This window comes from Lolium perenne, chromosome 3 (genome assembly GCF_019359855.2).
Source record: "Lolium perenne isolate Kyuss_39 chromosome 3, Kyuss_2.0, whole genome shotgun sequence".
NCBI classification, from domain to species: domain Eukaryota; kingdom Viridiplantae; phylum Streptophyta; class Magnoliopsida; order Poales; family Poaceae; genus Lolium; species Lolium perenne.
Window position 1 is genome coordinate 225,958,068 of NC_067246.2, and position 14,872 is coordinate 225,972,939.

The 14,872-nt window shown below is 51.3% G+C and overlaps 2 protein-coding genes across 2 annotated transcripts; one reads left to right on the forward strand and one right to left on the reverse strand.

Moving 5' to 3' along the window:
- Positions 1-2,735: 2,735 nt before the first annotated feature.
- Positions 2,736-4,593, forward strand: LOC127343534 (transcription factor MTB2-like). The gene has a single exon (XM_051369657.2). It carries the CDS (start codon positions 2,958-2,960, stop codon positions 4,350-4,352), a length of 1,395 nt encoding a protein of 464 aa, XP_051225617.1. The 5' UTR covers positions 2,736-2,957; the 3' UTR covers positions 4,353-4,593.
- A 7,516-nt stretch (positions 4,594-12,109) lies between these two features.
- LOC127343535 (RNA polymerase II transcriptional coactivator KELP) lies at positions 12,110-14,456 on the reverse strand. The gene is made up of 3 exons (XM_051369659.2): positions 13,968-14,456; positions 13,779-13,884; positions 12,110-12,433 (listed from the first exon to the last, which is right to left on the reverse strand). The coding sequence occupies exons 1-3, from the start codon at positions 14,349-14,351 to the stop codon at positions 12,342-12,344; spliced, it is 582 nt and encodes a 193-aa protein (XP_051225619.1). The 5' UTR covers positions 14,352-14,456; the 3' UTR covers positions 12,110-12,341.
- Between the last annotated feature and the right edge of the window lie 416 nt (positions 14,457-14,872).

The following is a 14,872-nucleotide window of genomic DNA, read 5'->3' on the forward strand; positions in this document are numbered from 1 at the left end:
TGGTGCCGCTTCGGTATAGGTCGGTGCCTGATAAGTATTGCCCGGTGACGAAGAATAACATCATGACATGGACACCTGCACTGTCCATGTTCGTTCTGGGCAGGTTGTGTGTGACCTCATCAAGAAAGGGGTTAGAGTGGACCTCGAATTCAGGATGAAGTACCCAAAGGATGTTGCAGAGTCCGTTCTCAAGTATTGTAGTCATGTAGTTGCCCCAGAGTAGATCTACACCCATCTTAGGTACTGGAGAGCACGGAGGGTTCATGTGAGCAGGGTCAAAATGCTTGAGGATATGTGCTGGGTGGAAGAGACAACAATAATCATGATGGGTGATGATACCTACTATGTCCACATCATGGTTCGATCAATGCAACAATTTTTCAATCATGCACTCAACCGTAAGCTATGACAAGACGAAGAACTAACTATCTTCTCGTTTGCAGACTCACCCGAGGTAGGGAGATCTCCTCAACAAGCCCATTTTAAACTATATATACTCAGAGATGATCTACGACGTGCGTGTTCCCCAAGCTCACATCTCTCCCACTGTGATCCACCGTGCTCCTAGCCACCTCATGGAGCATAAGGCACAAACCACTAGGTACCTTGCGATGAGCCCTGATTGCAAGATGTCATGGTTTACTTGCTTCATGATGAAGTATTTACCTTTGAAGAGTCTGAGTATTAGATTCTTGTTGTAGTGGTCGTTCTGGTGTTGATGATGATGATAATGATGTATATTTTGGGAGTACCTAGATTTGGCGAAAAGTGATGCCAAGTTTTTATATTTTTGGTGGTAGCTAAGTATGACGAGGAGGTATGTACTAACCTCCTTGGTTGATGAACTTTTGTTGCATCACGAGCAGTTGTTGCTCGCGGACTCGTGGTGCAACAATCCAATCCACTGCTATAACTATGTTTACGTTGTTGAATATGTGCTCTATATTAGCCATGTCTGAAATGGAAAACTCTCCGTTGCACCGGGCGGCATATGAACCGGGCAGATGGCAAACTTTCATTGGCATCAGCTTTTGAAATTGGGACCACAGCAACAAATGTCGTCTTCTAACAAATGGGAAATACGACTATGAATACAGCCGTGTGGGACCAGGAATTAAAGCATCTAACCCCATCTCTCTCTACAGCACACGAACTCGTTCTGAACCAGCAGCCTACTGCGTACGGCGGCGGCCTAAGCTAAACAAGGGACGGAGGCAACGGTGCTCGTTCGCCGGTGCTTTCTGGTCTCTCTCCACTCCATTTCTCTCGACATGGCATCCCGGCGAGGTTGCTCTGCGACAGCATGAGAAATCAAGGCTGGCCCACTCGCTGATCTCGAAAAGAACTCGGGTGTACAGGTCATGAGCTCCGGCAGGAAGACTCAAGGCGCGCAGCAGACCTCGCTGGGATGTGGAGGGATGGAGGCGGGGCCTCTGCGGGTGATGTGGTTGATGTTGATGACGTGCCCCTCCAGAGTTCAGAGCGGTGAGATTGCCGGTTGTCTCGTCGGAGAGGAGGATCTCGTTTAGAAAGAATCGGCGGAGGTACGGACGGCCGCAGTGTTCGAGCAGAACAGCACCCTGGATGGAGCGGGACACAGCAGGGCGAAGCTGTACGGTGAGCGGGACGCAGCCGGCCTTGGCCTGGGAGTCGCGGACCTCGCGGAGATAAAGCAGCACCCAAGCGCGTTCCCGGCGTCGCTGCTAACCCACCGCCGGGCGGAGGCCGCCGCTGCTCATCCCCCCGCCGGGCGGAGGCCACTGTTGCTACTCCTTCCGCACGGGCGCGAGGCGAGCGCCGTTGTTGCTCATCCCCGGCCGGACGGACGGCACCGCCGCTGCTCCTCCCGCACGGGCGCGAGACCCGTCGGCCGCCGCTGCTCATCCCACACCGAGCGGACACCTCGGGCCTCCCACCGTGCTCCTCGAAGGCGGCGCGGAGGCGGCCGACGAGCGCGTTGAGGCTGCTCCAGGCAGACCGACCAAAGGTGTGCTACCCGTAGCTCCATGGACGGGCGGTGAGAGAGAGAGGTAGGTGGGAGGATGAGGGTCACGGGCTCAGAAATTAATTTCCTATGGGCTCCATATACTATACGTAGCAATTACTACTCAAATTAACATGAAAATACCCTGCAAGCAGGTTGGGTCTACTCTTACCGTGGACCAATAGCATTTGGAATTCAGATGGGAGCAATGCTATTCTATCGAGAACCTTGTATGCAGTGTTGATCTCTTTCGCAAGCTCACCACAAAGCGGGAATGGCTCGTAACCAAACACCGCCGATATGCAAAACGGATAAAAGGCCCAACCAAACAACGGGACATAAGTTTCTATTGTGATGGTTAAAACAACGTGTTAGAAACCAATATAATTTCGTGTAACATAACTTTTAGGTCGGCATGACCTCGTAAAACTTCTACGAAGACAAACCAGCTGCAGCAAAAATCCACGAGCAACCAAACTCGCTTTTATACTAGATCGGTACACTGACTGCTGACCTTGTTCCGAGGTGACCCTCTTCACTCGCTAGTCAGTGCATGCACCATGCCAACATGGTTCACGTGCCGCGAGCAGCGCCTTGCCACCTCGCCCCAAATTAAGAAGGCCACCGTCCCGGTGCGCCCAACCCACCTGACCTGGCTCTCGTACCTTGTATGTCCTTCTCCTATGTACGGCCACGCGGTGCTACCCCGTTTCTTAGCGAGGTCTCCGGCCTCGCGTCCACTCCACATCGGTTCACTGCACACTTGCAGTCGCGACCAACAAATCAACTTCTTCACTGACTACCTCCCATGAATCCGTGATCTTGCTCCCGATTCCTATACGGCCAGAGCTCTCTTCTCTATATAAAACCGCAAGCTCTGGTGAAAACCACCCAACCGATCGAGACCATAGCTACTATACCATCCTACCACAAGCAAGCGCGTACGCGCTTCTTTCTTTGACAAGCCGCGCGCATGTCGTGGTCGGACACGGACGCGGCGCTCTTCGCGGCCGTGCTGGGGCAGGACGCCGCGCACCACCTGGCCACCACGCCGCCGCACCTCGACGCAGGGCCCGCCTCCTCCTCCTCCTCCTCGGCCGAGCTCCAGGCGCGCCTGCACGACCTCGTCGAGCGGGGGTCCGGAGCCTGGACCTACGGCATCTACTGGCAGGAGTCCCGCGCCGCCGCCCGTCCCGTGCTCGGCTGGGGCGACGGGCACTGCCGCGACGCCACCCCGCACGGGCACGACGACGACCAGGAACCCGGCGCGGCGGAGCGGAGCCTGGCGCGCAAGCGCGTCCTGCTGCGGCTGCACGCGCTGTACGGCGGCGGGGACGGGGACGAGGACTACGCGCTGCGGCTGGACCGCGTCACCGGCGCCGAGATGTACTTCCTCGCGTCCATGTACTTCTCCTTCGCCGGCGGCGCCGGCGGGCCGGGCCGCGCGCTGGCCACCGGCCGGCACGCCTGGGCCGCCGTGGACCCCCGCTTGGCCGCGCCCGGCTGGCACGTCCGCGCCTCCCTCGCCCAGTCCGCCGGCCTCCGCACCGTGGTCTTCCTCCCGTGCGAGGGCGGCGTCCTCGAGCTCGGCTCCGTCGCGGCCATCCGCGAGAGCCCCGAGGTCCTGCGCGCCATCCAGTCCGCCTTCCGCGCCGAGCCCGCCTCGCCGGACGACCACGCGAGGATCTTCGGGAAGGACCTCCAAATGCCGCCCGTACTAACCGCGGGAAGCGAGGCCGCCTGGGCGCTGCGGCTCGGCGTGACGCAGCCGGCCAAGAAGCAGGTGGCCGTCAAAGCGAAACCTGCGGAGCCTCCCAAGCCGGCCGTCGGGCAGAAGAAGCAGGCGGGCGGGGACGAGCGTCGGCTTCCGCGGAAGCGGGGGCGCAAGCCGGCCAACGGGCGCGAGGAGCCGCTGAACCACGTGGAGGCGGAGCGGCAGCGGCGGGAGAAGCTGAACCAGCGCTTCTACGCGCTGCGGGCGGTCGTGCCTAGGATCACCAAGATGGACAAGGCGTCTCTGCTGAGCGACGCCATCGCGTACATCCAGGAGCTGGAGGCCCGTCTCCAGCTCAGGGGCGGCACGCCGGAGCGGCCGGCCGTGGAGGTGCAGCAGGCAATGCAGCGGGACGACGAGGTGGTGCTGCGGGTGACCACCCCGCTGGAGTCGCACCCCGTCTCCGGCGCCTTCAGCGCCGTCGCCGACTGCTCTCCGCAGCTGAGCGTCGTGGCGTCGGACATGGCGGTGGCGGACGGCGCCGTCACGCACACGCTCGTGGTCCGGTCGGCGGGGCCCGGGCGGCTCGCTGCCGAGACCGTGCTCGCGGCGATGTCGCGTGGGATGATGATGAGCACCACCCCGTCCCCGTGAGTGTGCAGTTGACACTACTCGTGACTGTGGCGTTGTACGAACAACTGTCAACCGTTAGTGCCGTTTAGGTTAGCCTGCTCCTCGTGACTGCATGCCACGTGGCGTGGTACGCAGCAAAAAGGGTAAAGTGAAACTCGTTTCCTCATTTGGTACGTACTGTACCAGGTTACCAGGTGAGTGAGAAGAGTTGAGCGAAATCTGTACGTAGTCTCTAGCCTGATGTTGGTTTTGTTTTCAGATAGGGAACTCGTCACCGTAAATCAAAGGAATTACAACATAATTTATGGTCCAAAAAACTTCTATTTTGACCGTGTAGGAGAGGGCAAAAATTGTAGGTCGCTCGAGCAGACACCTATGGGCTGGCGCACTACCCTCCAATCTCTAGCCCCCTCTCTCCACCGTCATCAAGGTCACGGATAGCGGCAGCGGGGACCTCTCCCTAGTGCGACGGCATAGAGTTTCTCTGCAGCGTCGGCGTGTGGCTGCAGTGTCCCGGTGGTGAGCCCAGATCGACGATGTCTGAGGAGGCATGGCCTTCATGCAACGAAGGCGCCCCTGCTACTGCAGCCTTGAGCTTCAACCCACTTCCAGCCTTTTTTTTTTTGAACAATAGTGGGGTAAAAAGACCCCGGTGGAGCACTTATATAGAACCAAGTGGCAGGTACAAATTGCAGAAAAGCCCCTTAACATCTACTGCCTTGAGCAACCTAACATTTGAAGAAGGGGCCCTCCACTTTGCAAACAACACCCTGGAAGAGAAATATAAAAAGCAATCAAGGACACTGGTGCCTCTGCCACAGAACGCCGGCGAACTCAAGGCGTTGCCGCCGAGTTTCGAGCGCATGGAGCTCGAACGCTCATCTCCGGCGAGATCCAACCCCTGGCTACCGTTGGAAAGACGGGGACGGACCACTTGTCCTTCCGCCGGCGTCGAGCTCCAGCAGTTGGTCTTCAGGGCCTCCGCCATGGAGGTTGAGGATGCAGGGCCACCATCATGGCCGGGGATCGCGGCAAGGAAGATCATCACCGCGTGTTGCACGCGACGAAGATTTGCTCCAGGACGCCACTTCCCAGATCCAACAAGAGGATCTTCATCTGGAAGCCCCTCCACATCTCCACTACCACGGTGGCCACACAGAGGAGAACCAGGGATGAATATGCTAAGATCTAGAGAGTAGCAGATGAGCTTTATTGTTGAGTATGCCGGTGCTCTAACGTCGCTCGTCTCCGGCTCCGACCACTAGAGCACCACGAGAAGCAGCAGCTGCTGCCGGCAGCAGAGAGCAGCTCCAACTCCACCGCCACCTCCTCCCTACGGGCATAACGCCAAATCCACAAGGGTAAACCGAAAAACTGGAAGAAACTACACCTAAGATAGCCCTAGCTACTCCGGCGCACCACCTCAACCAACTCCAGCCGGCTAATCCGGTGGAGCGGCCTTGGATCGGCCCGGCGGGACGGAAGAGGAGACCAGAGAACTTGTAGCAGGGGGAGAGAAGGAAAGGGGGAAATGTTGGGCCTACTTGCGGCCTATATGGTGTGACCTATGGATCTGGTGCGGTGATGGACGCCAATGTCGGTTCGTGGGCACCATGGCGGTGCCGGCCTGGATCCCCACCATCCAGCTCCACTCCCATTTGATGGTGATCTTGGTGGGTAGTCGTCGACGCCTCCCCTGCTCCGATGATGTGTTATAACTTGTCTCTCGATAGTGGTTTGGGCATTGTTGGGCTCATCTCCTCAGGTCAGCTAGACTTTGGGACGATAGCCGGACCATGGTATAATCCTCGATTTTTTCTGACGATGGCGACACTCGGAGGTACCGCCTTCCTAATTGGAATCGTCATCATGGTTCTCATTGAGAAGTGAGCCTATCTCAACTGGTTGGGAGAGTAGATGTACAAAGCAAGCACCTGAGTTCAAATCCTCGTGGACGTGAGTTTAGGTTTCTATTTATACTTGAGGCACATGCTAGACCTGGTACTCATGCAATTTATCCTGACACGTGTGTTCATTGATCTTGAACGATCTGCCGAGTTCTGGATGCCTATGCCGATGAATTCCAAATGGACGACATGCCTGGAGTTTACCGGAGTGGATGGGTTTCATCGCGCTCAACCATGTTTGGTCTGTTGCCGTCGTGGGACATGTCTTAGTTCCATATGGAGTCAGACGCGGAGAATGACAGTGAAGCTAGGAACTGAGGGCTAACAATGGAGGTTTGTCTACCTGGTGGTGACGAGATTCTGGCTTGGTGATTTGTGACTTCGAGCAATGGCATTGGCAAGTGGGGGCAACATCACAAGAGAAATTCAATGTCTAAACTTGCAGGGTAAAAACCCAAGGTCTGGCCTTAATTGGTTGTGTCTGGCAATGACCTTGTTGAAGGCATTATTTTGTGAGTGCGGATTTTCTCTTGGGTGAAAACCTATGATCGTTGATCAGGACGACGACTCTTTTTGGAGGCATCACTTTTGGAGATGATGGATTTCTGGTGTTGTCTTGGTAGTGTTTGGTCCGCTGTTACAAGGAATAGGCGTCACTTTTCTTTTTGGTTGTGTGCATCTGTATTGCTAATAGGATACTGCATTGTTGCAGAGGCTGAATATAATTAATATTAATATATTTCCTTTATCAAAGAAGAAATCATAGTCCTGATCGTTCTTCCCTGCCTCGAGCATCAGGGGAAAAGCCAAGATCCTGCTGGTCGGAGTCATGATCGTTCTTTGTCGACGCCTTCCTGTCGGACATACTATAGCAGTTTCTCAGCCTTGGGTTAATTTTCTTGGAAGGAGCCGTGGAATTTTGTCAGCGGCTGCATATATTTTCGTGGAAGAAGGCCTTTGAATTCCTGCCCACTAGCTAGGCGCGTCAAGTCACGCGTGCGGTTTACTTTGACCGACTGCAACGTACGTACGCACTCGATCTCTCCGTTTCAGGTCGTACGTACACATGCAAGGCAAGGTGATCTGAAAGCTTTCGTCGTCGGGTCGTCGTCGACGTCTCGCTCCCGCGAAAACGTCAGGCCGGAGACCGGAGAGTTCCCTGGTCGCGCGCGCGCGCCGCAAGAGAAGTTTTCGCAAGCGACATGCGTGCGGTGGCACGTGAAGACGCGGTGCGGTGCGTGCCGACCAGGTCCTCGCTTTGGCTGCCCGTCTCGTCCGGCGCAGGGCGAATGTGCGCGTGACAGGCGCGACCGGCCGGTCGGGCCCTGCGTCGCACGGACGATGGAGATCGACAGGAACCGGCGGTCCGTCCCGCATGCCGCATTGGTTGTGTGTCAGCTGCAGGGCACGCGCGCGCGCCCCCGCAGACGTGCCAACACAGCCTTAAACAGCGGCCCTTTCAGTTCAGCTCGACCTGGTTGGTTTCCAATATCAACATGCCGTGATTTCAGGGCCATGACCCCATGTCTTTCTTCCACGGAACCCCGTAGGCATGATTCCGTAGATGAAATCCCGTAGATGTAGCATTGTTGCGATTTGATCGATGTGCTGCCACCCGACTGGCTCGTCTCGTCTCCCATTCGCCTTTCCGCGGACTCGTCCGTGGTCCGACGCGCGTCACGCTTGATCCAGCTATTAATTCCTACATCTACGGGATTTTTCCTACGAAAACAACTTACGTGCTGATGTGGAGATCAGCAAGAAATCCACGATCCTAAAATGCACCTCATCCCGTAGATTTTATCCCGTAAGTTGCTTCCGTAAGTGTAGCATTTTCGTAAGAAAAATGATTGGATTCCCTCGAGGCCTCACGCGCTTGCAACCTCCTGGTGTGTGACCGTGCGATCTGCTCCATCGTGCGGACGCGCGTATCCCTAGCGCACTCCCTGTCCCTAGGGCCAGCACGTTTTCTCTTGACCCCTTCACTTTTTCTTTTTTGCGAGTTAGTCCTCCCACCAGATCCTCTCTCTCCCTTCGTTCCTTTCCCCAATCAGAGCCCGCGCGAGGCGCTCATCTCTTTCCTCGATGCGCTCGATCTCCTCTCCGATCGTGTCACTGTCGCCCGCACGTCCACGCAGCTCCCTCGAGCCCTGCCTCCTCCAGACTGCCGCTATGGACGGTGTTGTTTCCCCGCCGCACGTCCTCCAGCATCTCCATTCGGCGCCGCCCCGATTCCGCTCTGGCCGCTTGCTCCTTCCTCTAGTCCCCGCGCTTCCGACCCGCGCCGCCGCTGCGTCCCGAGCGCCACCGGCCTCGCCGGCCAGCGTCACGCGCAAGGCTAACTCCGGCACAAGGGGCCCGCCTTTGCCCGTCCCCGTACATCTTCGTCTCGCGTGCACGGGTCCTGCGTCGCCCCTGCCCCTGCGCCTCCTTTTCCTTGCAGCCAGCTCGTCGATGCCCCTGCTCTGCGATGGCTAGCCAGCCTTGCTACAAAGAGAAACCAACCTTTCTACAAGGGGCGGCGACCTTGCTACATGAAGCTAGCGGTGGTGCCGGCAGCGGTGGTGCCGGTGTTGCTACCGACACATATCGACGCTGCTACAAAGGTACATCAGTGTTGCTACCATGTATGATGGGCATTGCTGCAAGCAACAGCATCGATGACACCGCGTCGGGTTTCCCGGCGTCGACCGTGGCCGACGGTGGAGCGACGCCTGTGTGCACCCATGGAGGCAGAGCAGTGAGGAGGCCTGCTTTGCTACCTATCTTAGGCCTCCGACGTTGCTACTGGTGGAAGCCGGGTTTTGCTGCCAGCGGAGGTCGTATTTTGCTATATTAGGTGTCAGGTGTTGTTGTCTTGGGCGGAAAGTTTTGCTGAATTAGTTTTTTTTTGCTACAACTTTTCTGTGGTTTTGCTACAATTATACAATATGTTTGATACGGGGTCTCCAGCGATGTCTCCGGTGACTTTCCCGTCGATGTCTCCGACGATATCTGTTTTTTTCTACAATAGCCTAATATTTTTGCTACGAGCTCTCCGACGAGGTCTCCGGCGAGTCTCCGGCGAGCTCAGCCTTTTTATTTGATTTCGTGCTTGAACCATTTTTTGCTACAATGTAGCAAAAGCGGGTTATTTTTTGCTGCCGGGAGGTGTTTTTTTGCTGCATCTAGTAAAAGCAGATCCAACCGTCCAAGATGGTTGATCCGACGGCTGGGGACCCGGGGGCTGGGAAATCAGATCCCCCGGGGGACGCCCAGCACTTCCCTTTTCATAATTCAAGTCGCCCAGAGCCTGCACTGCATCATGGATTCACTCGGGGTCCAGGACTGAAAGGTTACTGTTTTATTCGCAAAAAAGGTTACTGTTTTAGGGAGAAAAAAATCGATAACAATGTTTATTTATATCTCTGATGATGTGGTCAAAAGGGGAAAATAATCCTCTACCATTGTGGTGCCTTGCCGTGGCACCGAGGTGTGGATCCGCCATACACGAGGCCCACATGTCATAGAGCAAGACAAGGTACCATCAATGCGATAGAACATTGCCACCCCTCTTCCGAAAATCATAGTAATTCAGCAGCAAGGCATGGTCCTAGGTGAGCGTGAAAGAATGTGTTGTGTTGGTGGTACGAAACAATTAGTTATTTGTTCTTTTCATATACCGCTGTTCCTATGGCAAAGGTAATTCTATCATGTCATAAGAGCGCATCGCCCATTTGTGTGGAAAAAAGAAATCATGAGAAACATCTTGGGCACCGGCTCATAGAGGACGCGTAGAAAAAAGAAATGAGATAACTAATTGCCCCATTTGGCATCAAACTATTTTTTAAGTATTCATGGAATACTCAGTTTCTACAAATATTAAAGTATTAAATACTAAGACACGTGGGGTGGTTTCATCAATCTCAAGACCTAGCCCACCGGCTCAATCTTTCTAAGGTACTCATAGAGGTTATGTGTGTGAATTCTTTCGTATGGATGACCAGGTGAGTGTATGCGCATGTAAAATGCATGCATCTTCTTTTATATAATTGGACCCAGCTCATAGAGGACGCGGAGAAGAAAGAAATGAGATAACTAATTGCCCCATTTGGCATCAAACTATTTTTGAAGTATTCACGGAATACTTCAGTTTCTACAAATATTAAAGTATTAAATACTTTGAGGTGTTTGGATCAAATAAATATTGTGGTTTTAAAACTGAAGTATTTCCGGAACTATGTTTTTTAAAGTATTGAATAAAGAATTCTGATCCTTTTTTTTTTCTAAAACTGAGAAAGGAGAAAAACTAAAGTATTGTTTTGCTCGATACTAAAATACTATGGCATTGCCATGTTTCAGTTTTAGATTTTTTTGTTGCCAAACTAATCTGCTACCTCGTTTCTAGTCTTCGTTTGTGCCTGTGCGGATATATGTGTAAACTGCAGTCTGTTTTGGCTGAGAAGAGAGCTCTGCTGTCTGTTGACCATGATGATCCTTCCAACAACAAATTAATTGCAAACGAGCCACAAGGCCCGACAACAATATAGTACTACCTTCATCCTAAAGCTTAAGATTTGTATTGTTTTTAGAAAGTCAAACTATGTCAAATTCGACCAAGTTTTTACCAAAAAACATTAGCATCCAAAATACATAATCAATATCATTAGATAGATAATGGAATTATTTTCATATGGTATCTACAAAATATCAAAAAAAAAAACTTAAGCTTTGGGATGGAGGTAGTATCTGGAGACCTTGTAGTGTTAAATTTTTATAAATTGTTAATTCGATCCTTACAAGCAGGAAAAATGACACAATTCATCCTAGGGAATTGACCAATTAGCTAAAGTAGCTTGAGATCACAATTCCTATAGATCGTACACAACTAATTGATGGTCTTTTGTTTGTTGTGCTTGCTTCTTGGAGCATTAATCCTGGTGGTCAAGGGGGCCGTTCAAATCAAGCAGCTGAAGTCTATCTAATTCACTGCAACCCTGAAATTAAGTTCTACCTGTCCTTTTGTCCTGGCTTCAGGACTGAGGGAGTCGTGAAACATGAGGGCTTCTGATCAGCTTTGTTAAAGGAAAAGAAAAGGCTTTTGATCACCTGCTCTGCCCCTCTCTAGAGCTCAAATATATTAGGCATGTAGATCGAGATTCCTTCTTATCAGCATCAGATTTCAGATACAAAGATGCATCTTTTAATTAAGTAGAGCCAGGACACTAAAATCCAGCAGCTCGGGGCTGGTAATAATATCAAAAGACCCTGCAAGCTTGTCCTCTTCCATGCAAAAATAACATTGGGATGATCAGGGAGTAGATCCTGCTGATCCTGCCTTCGGACAGAACGTCCTTTGTTCGAGTGAAATAAACTAGCAGGATCCTGTATGACCTTCAAGTAATGACAATTTGAAGTTTATAACAGACGCTACGGATAAGACGATCCACCAGTGATCAATTTTAATCACGGGAGACGATGTGGCCTCCGTGCGTCAATCTGATGGAGATCCAGCGCATGAAAGTATGCAAACATTGGAAAGCGTTTAACTTGTTCAGTTTAACTTTGGCTCTGTATAACTTATTTTACAATATTATTATGCTATTAAGGAGCGCAGATAGTTCAGTCGCCTACCAGCGCAGCAACCAGAGCCTAGTCCACAAAGCTCAGTTGCCTACTACTGTCTTGTAGGATAGATAATTCTAGTCCTGGTTAGTGTGAACAAGCTTAGGCCGGTACACACTGTCAAGCCTCTTCTTGTAGGTAGCGGTAGCAGCATCACAATCGGAAATTCGAACTGTCGATGATCTAGATGTGTGCACATGACGATCCCTGATTTTACTTCAGCCGAAAACGACAGCTTTCAGCAGTTGTCCTACTCTCTCCATACGATTAATCAAACACGGGTCACATGGTAGCTTAACGAAACTTCGGTCCATCATACGGGCGGATAACGTTAACAGACACACCCAAACTGACTACTCAGCACGCATCAGTAGGAACCTTAACTAAGGGAGACAAGCTTCGAAGATGTCCACAGGAACTCTAGTAGCTCCATGGATCACTAGCACCCAACACCCATGGACATCCTGACTAAAGGAGAAGCTTCAGAGATTTGGTGCTCTCAGTCTGATCCTCCAAGGTCTTTAATGGCATCTTCTATTGCAGGTACAGAATTATGAAATGCTTCCCACTGCTCAACCGTCATACTTATCCCTTCATTTAAGGAGCACATGTCAGCATAAGAAATGGGGTGTAAAATGGAACACAAAACAACACAGCAGAAAGCAGCAGCTACAGAATTCAAAATATTCAGCACCACGTACATAATGCCAATGAAGATGATACATATGTTGGAAGTATCAAACTCAAATATGAAAATTAAGAACTGAAAGCAACAACCGATTTGACCTTAAATTAAATAATAAAAGGTATTATTATGGAATAGGAGGCTGTCTCATGTGAAACATTCACCAGGATCTGACTCCCTCACTAACTATACAGTAAAAGATTGTAATGGATTGATTGTTGCTTGTTCTTGAGTATCACATCAATGAGACTGAAATGCTAAGTAAAACACACCAACTGCTCCGGACAATGGATAATATATGAAGGAATGCCAGGAGCAACATGACAAAGGAAACCATTATCCACTGGTTTGTTCAACCTAAGAAGAGGTAAGATCATAGAACAGGTTCATAAAGTTGGGAGATACCTTCTGAATATCAGTCAAGTATGATGTGCTGAGTTTAAGTGTTCAATGATACCTTCTGAATACTAATATATTAATTTTGCTGACCATTTTTATTAAGTTGATTCTGCGCAGACAAATGAACCTACTATATTATTGATACCTTCTGAATACTAGTATGTTGTGCAGAATTTAAACCATTTTCATAAGTTGATTCACAGCAGATAAACTACTAGTAGGGCAGCAGCCATAGAAGAAGAAAAGGCACCCTAATCATAATCTAGCAGTGAGCAGTGGTTAACTGAGCATCGCTACATAGTTGCATCAAGACAAGATCAAAGTTTATGGCGAAGCAATAATAGCCACAGGAAAAATGATAACAGGGAAGTTGGTTTCAATCAAGAGCGATATCACTAAGACCATACTTTACATGGGGACTTTTGCACAAAGCTTTAGTTCGAGCAGATTCCACATCCTACTACAACATGAATGATATGCAAGAATTTGTTTTCTGACGTAACTATGCAATAGCTTATAGATGTGCAAAACTCAATATTTGCATTACTCTCCACCATTTGCAAGTGGAATGCAACAGCTTAAGGAAGAAACGAGCATGGCAAAATGGCACCAGACTGTCTCAGTTTTGACATAATTGGATGTTGTGGATTTCAGGCAACCGATATACTCTTTCCTGCAAGGGCTGAACCGAATTGACGATGCAGTGAGGTTGCCACAACTAGTGAGTTTTTCATAACTGTGAACATACTAAGACGAAACTCCATTCTTACTGAACAAGCAAAATAATCAAATCTAGCATTGGATCAGAAATCCAATGCTTGGGCTCAAGAAAGATTGCAAGATTTGCAGTACCTTTGGAGGAGGGCATCTCCTTGCCGTCCTTCAGGTAGTACTCGCGGATGGACACCAGCGTCATGCCCTTGAAATCTGAGAGCGTCACCCTCCTGTTGGACGACAGCTGCAAACGCAAACACATCGCACCGTAAAAACCTAGCAGAACCTTACCCTTATTTAGGCGGGCTAGAAAAAAGTTGAACTCACGCGGCAGAGGATGAGGTCTCCGTTGTCGTCCAACTCCTTCCCTACAACTACTTTCTTCTCCTCCTCCTCTTCCTCTTCATCTTCCTCGACCTTTTCCTGTCCCTTCTCCTCTTTCTGCTCTTCCTCCTGGCGGTGCTCTTTCTTGGGATCCCCCTCCTCGCCGGAGCCGCCCTGCTGCTTTTTCTCGTCTTCATCGGCGAGGGACTGGAGGTAGTCCTCCACCAGGCGTCGCACGAAGAGCTTCCGGTCGGGGAGGGAGAGGTCGATGCCGAGGCGGTCGGCGGCGGCGCTCCGGACCTTGTACTCCGTGAGGGACGCCATATCGGAGCCGCGGAGAATCTCCAGGACCGCCGCCTCCACTTTCTTCTGCGTCTTCTCGTCCATGCTGATGCCCGGCGGCCGCCGCCGGTTGACGCCGATAACCTCCGCTGTGTAACCTTTTTTTTGAGAGAGAGAAACCGCTGCTGTGCAAATGTGCAGTTAACCCTTCGTGCGCTGGGTCGACGGGGTAAGAGGAGGAGACTTCTCATCGGCGGGCCGATGTTTTGGGCCGTGAATATTAGATTGGCCTTAATGGATTCTTGTTCTTGTGTAACCCGCTTTTGCGGTGAGCTGCACATTTGCGCACGAGGTCCAATACAAATTAATAATTTGCACACTAGAGGTCCAAAACAAATGGAGTCCCTAAAAAACGAGAATTTAGATCAGGTCCTCCACCGATAGGGATGTAAACGGATCGAGTCGAATCGGATATTGTTATTTCCATGTCCATTACCATATTTTTGTAGAGTATTCAGATCGGAGCAGATAATGGTCAGATGCAATTTTGAATGCGGATTATATCGAATCACGATATGGAAAGGATCCAGGCGGACTCATATCAGAAGTGGATAATTGACCAAACA

Bases quoted from the DNA above. Each gene is read 5' to 3' on its own strand.
- LOC127343534 (XM_051369657.2), top strand. From the start codon at position 2,958: ATGTCGTGGTCGGACACGGACGCGGCGCTCTTCGCGGCCGTGCTGGGG.
- LOC127343535 (XM_051369659.2), bottom strand. From the start codon at position 14,351: ATGGACGAGAAGACGCAGAAGAAAGTGGAGGCGGCGGTCCTGGAGATT. The intron at 13,885-13,967 runs GTGAGTTCAACT...TTGCGTTTGCAG, and splicing joins GAGACCTCATCCTCTGCCGC to CTGTCGTCCAACAGGAGGGT. The intron at 12,434-13,778 runs GTACTGCAAATC...CCTTAAATGAAG, and splicing joins GGAGATGCCCTCCTCCAAAG to GGATAAGTATGACGGTTGAG.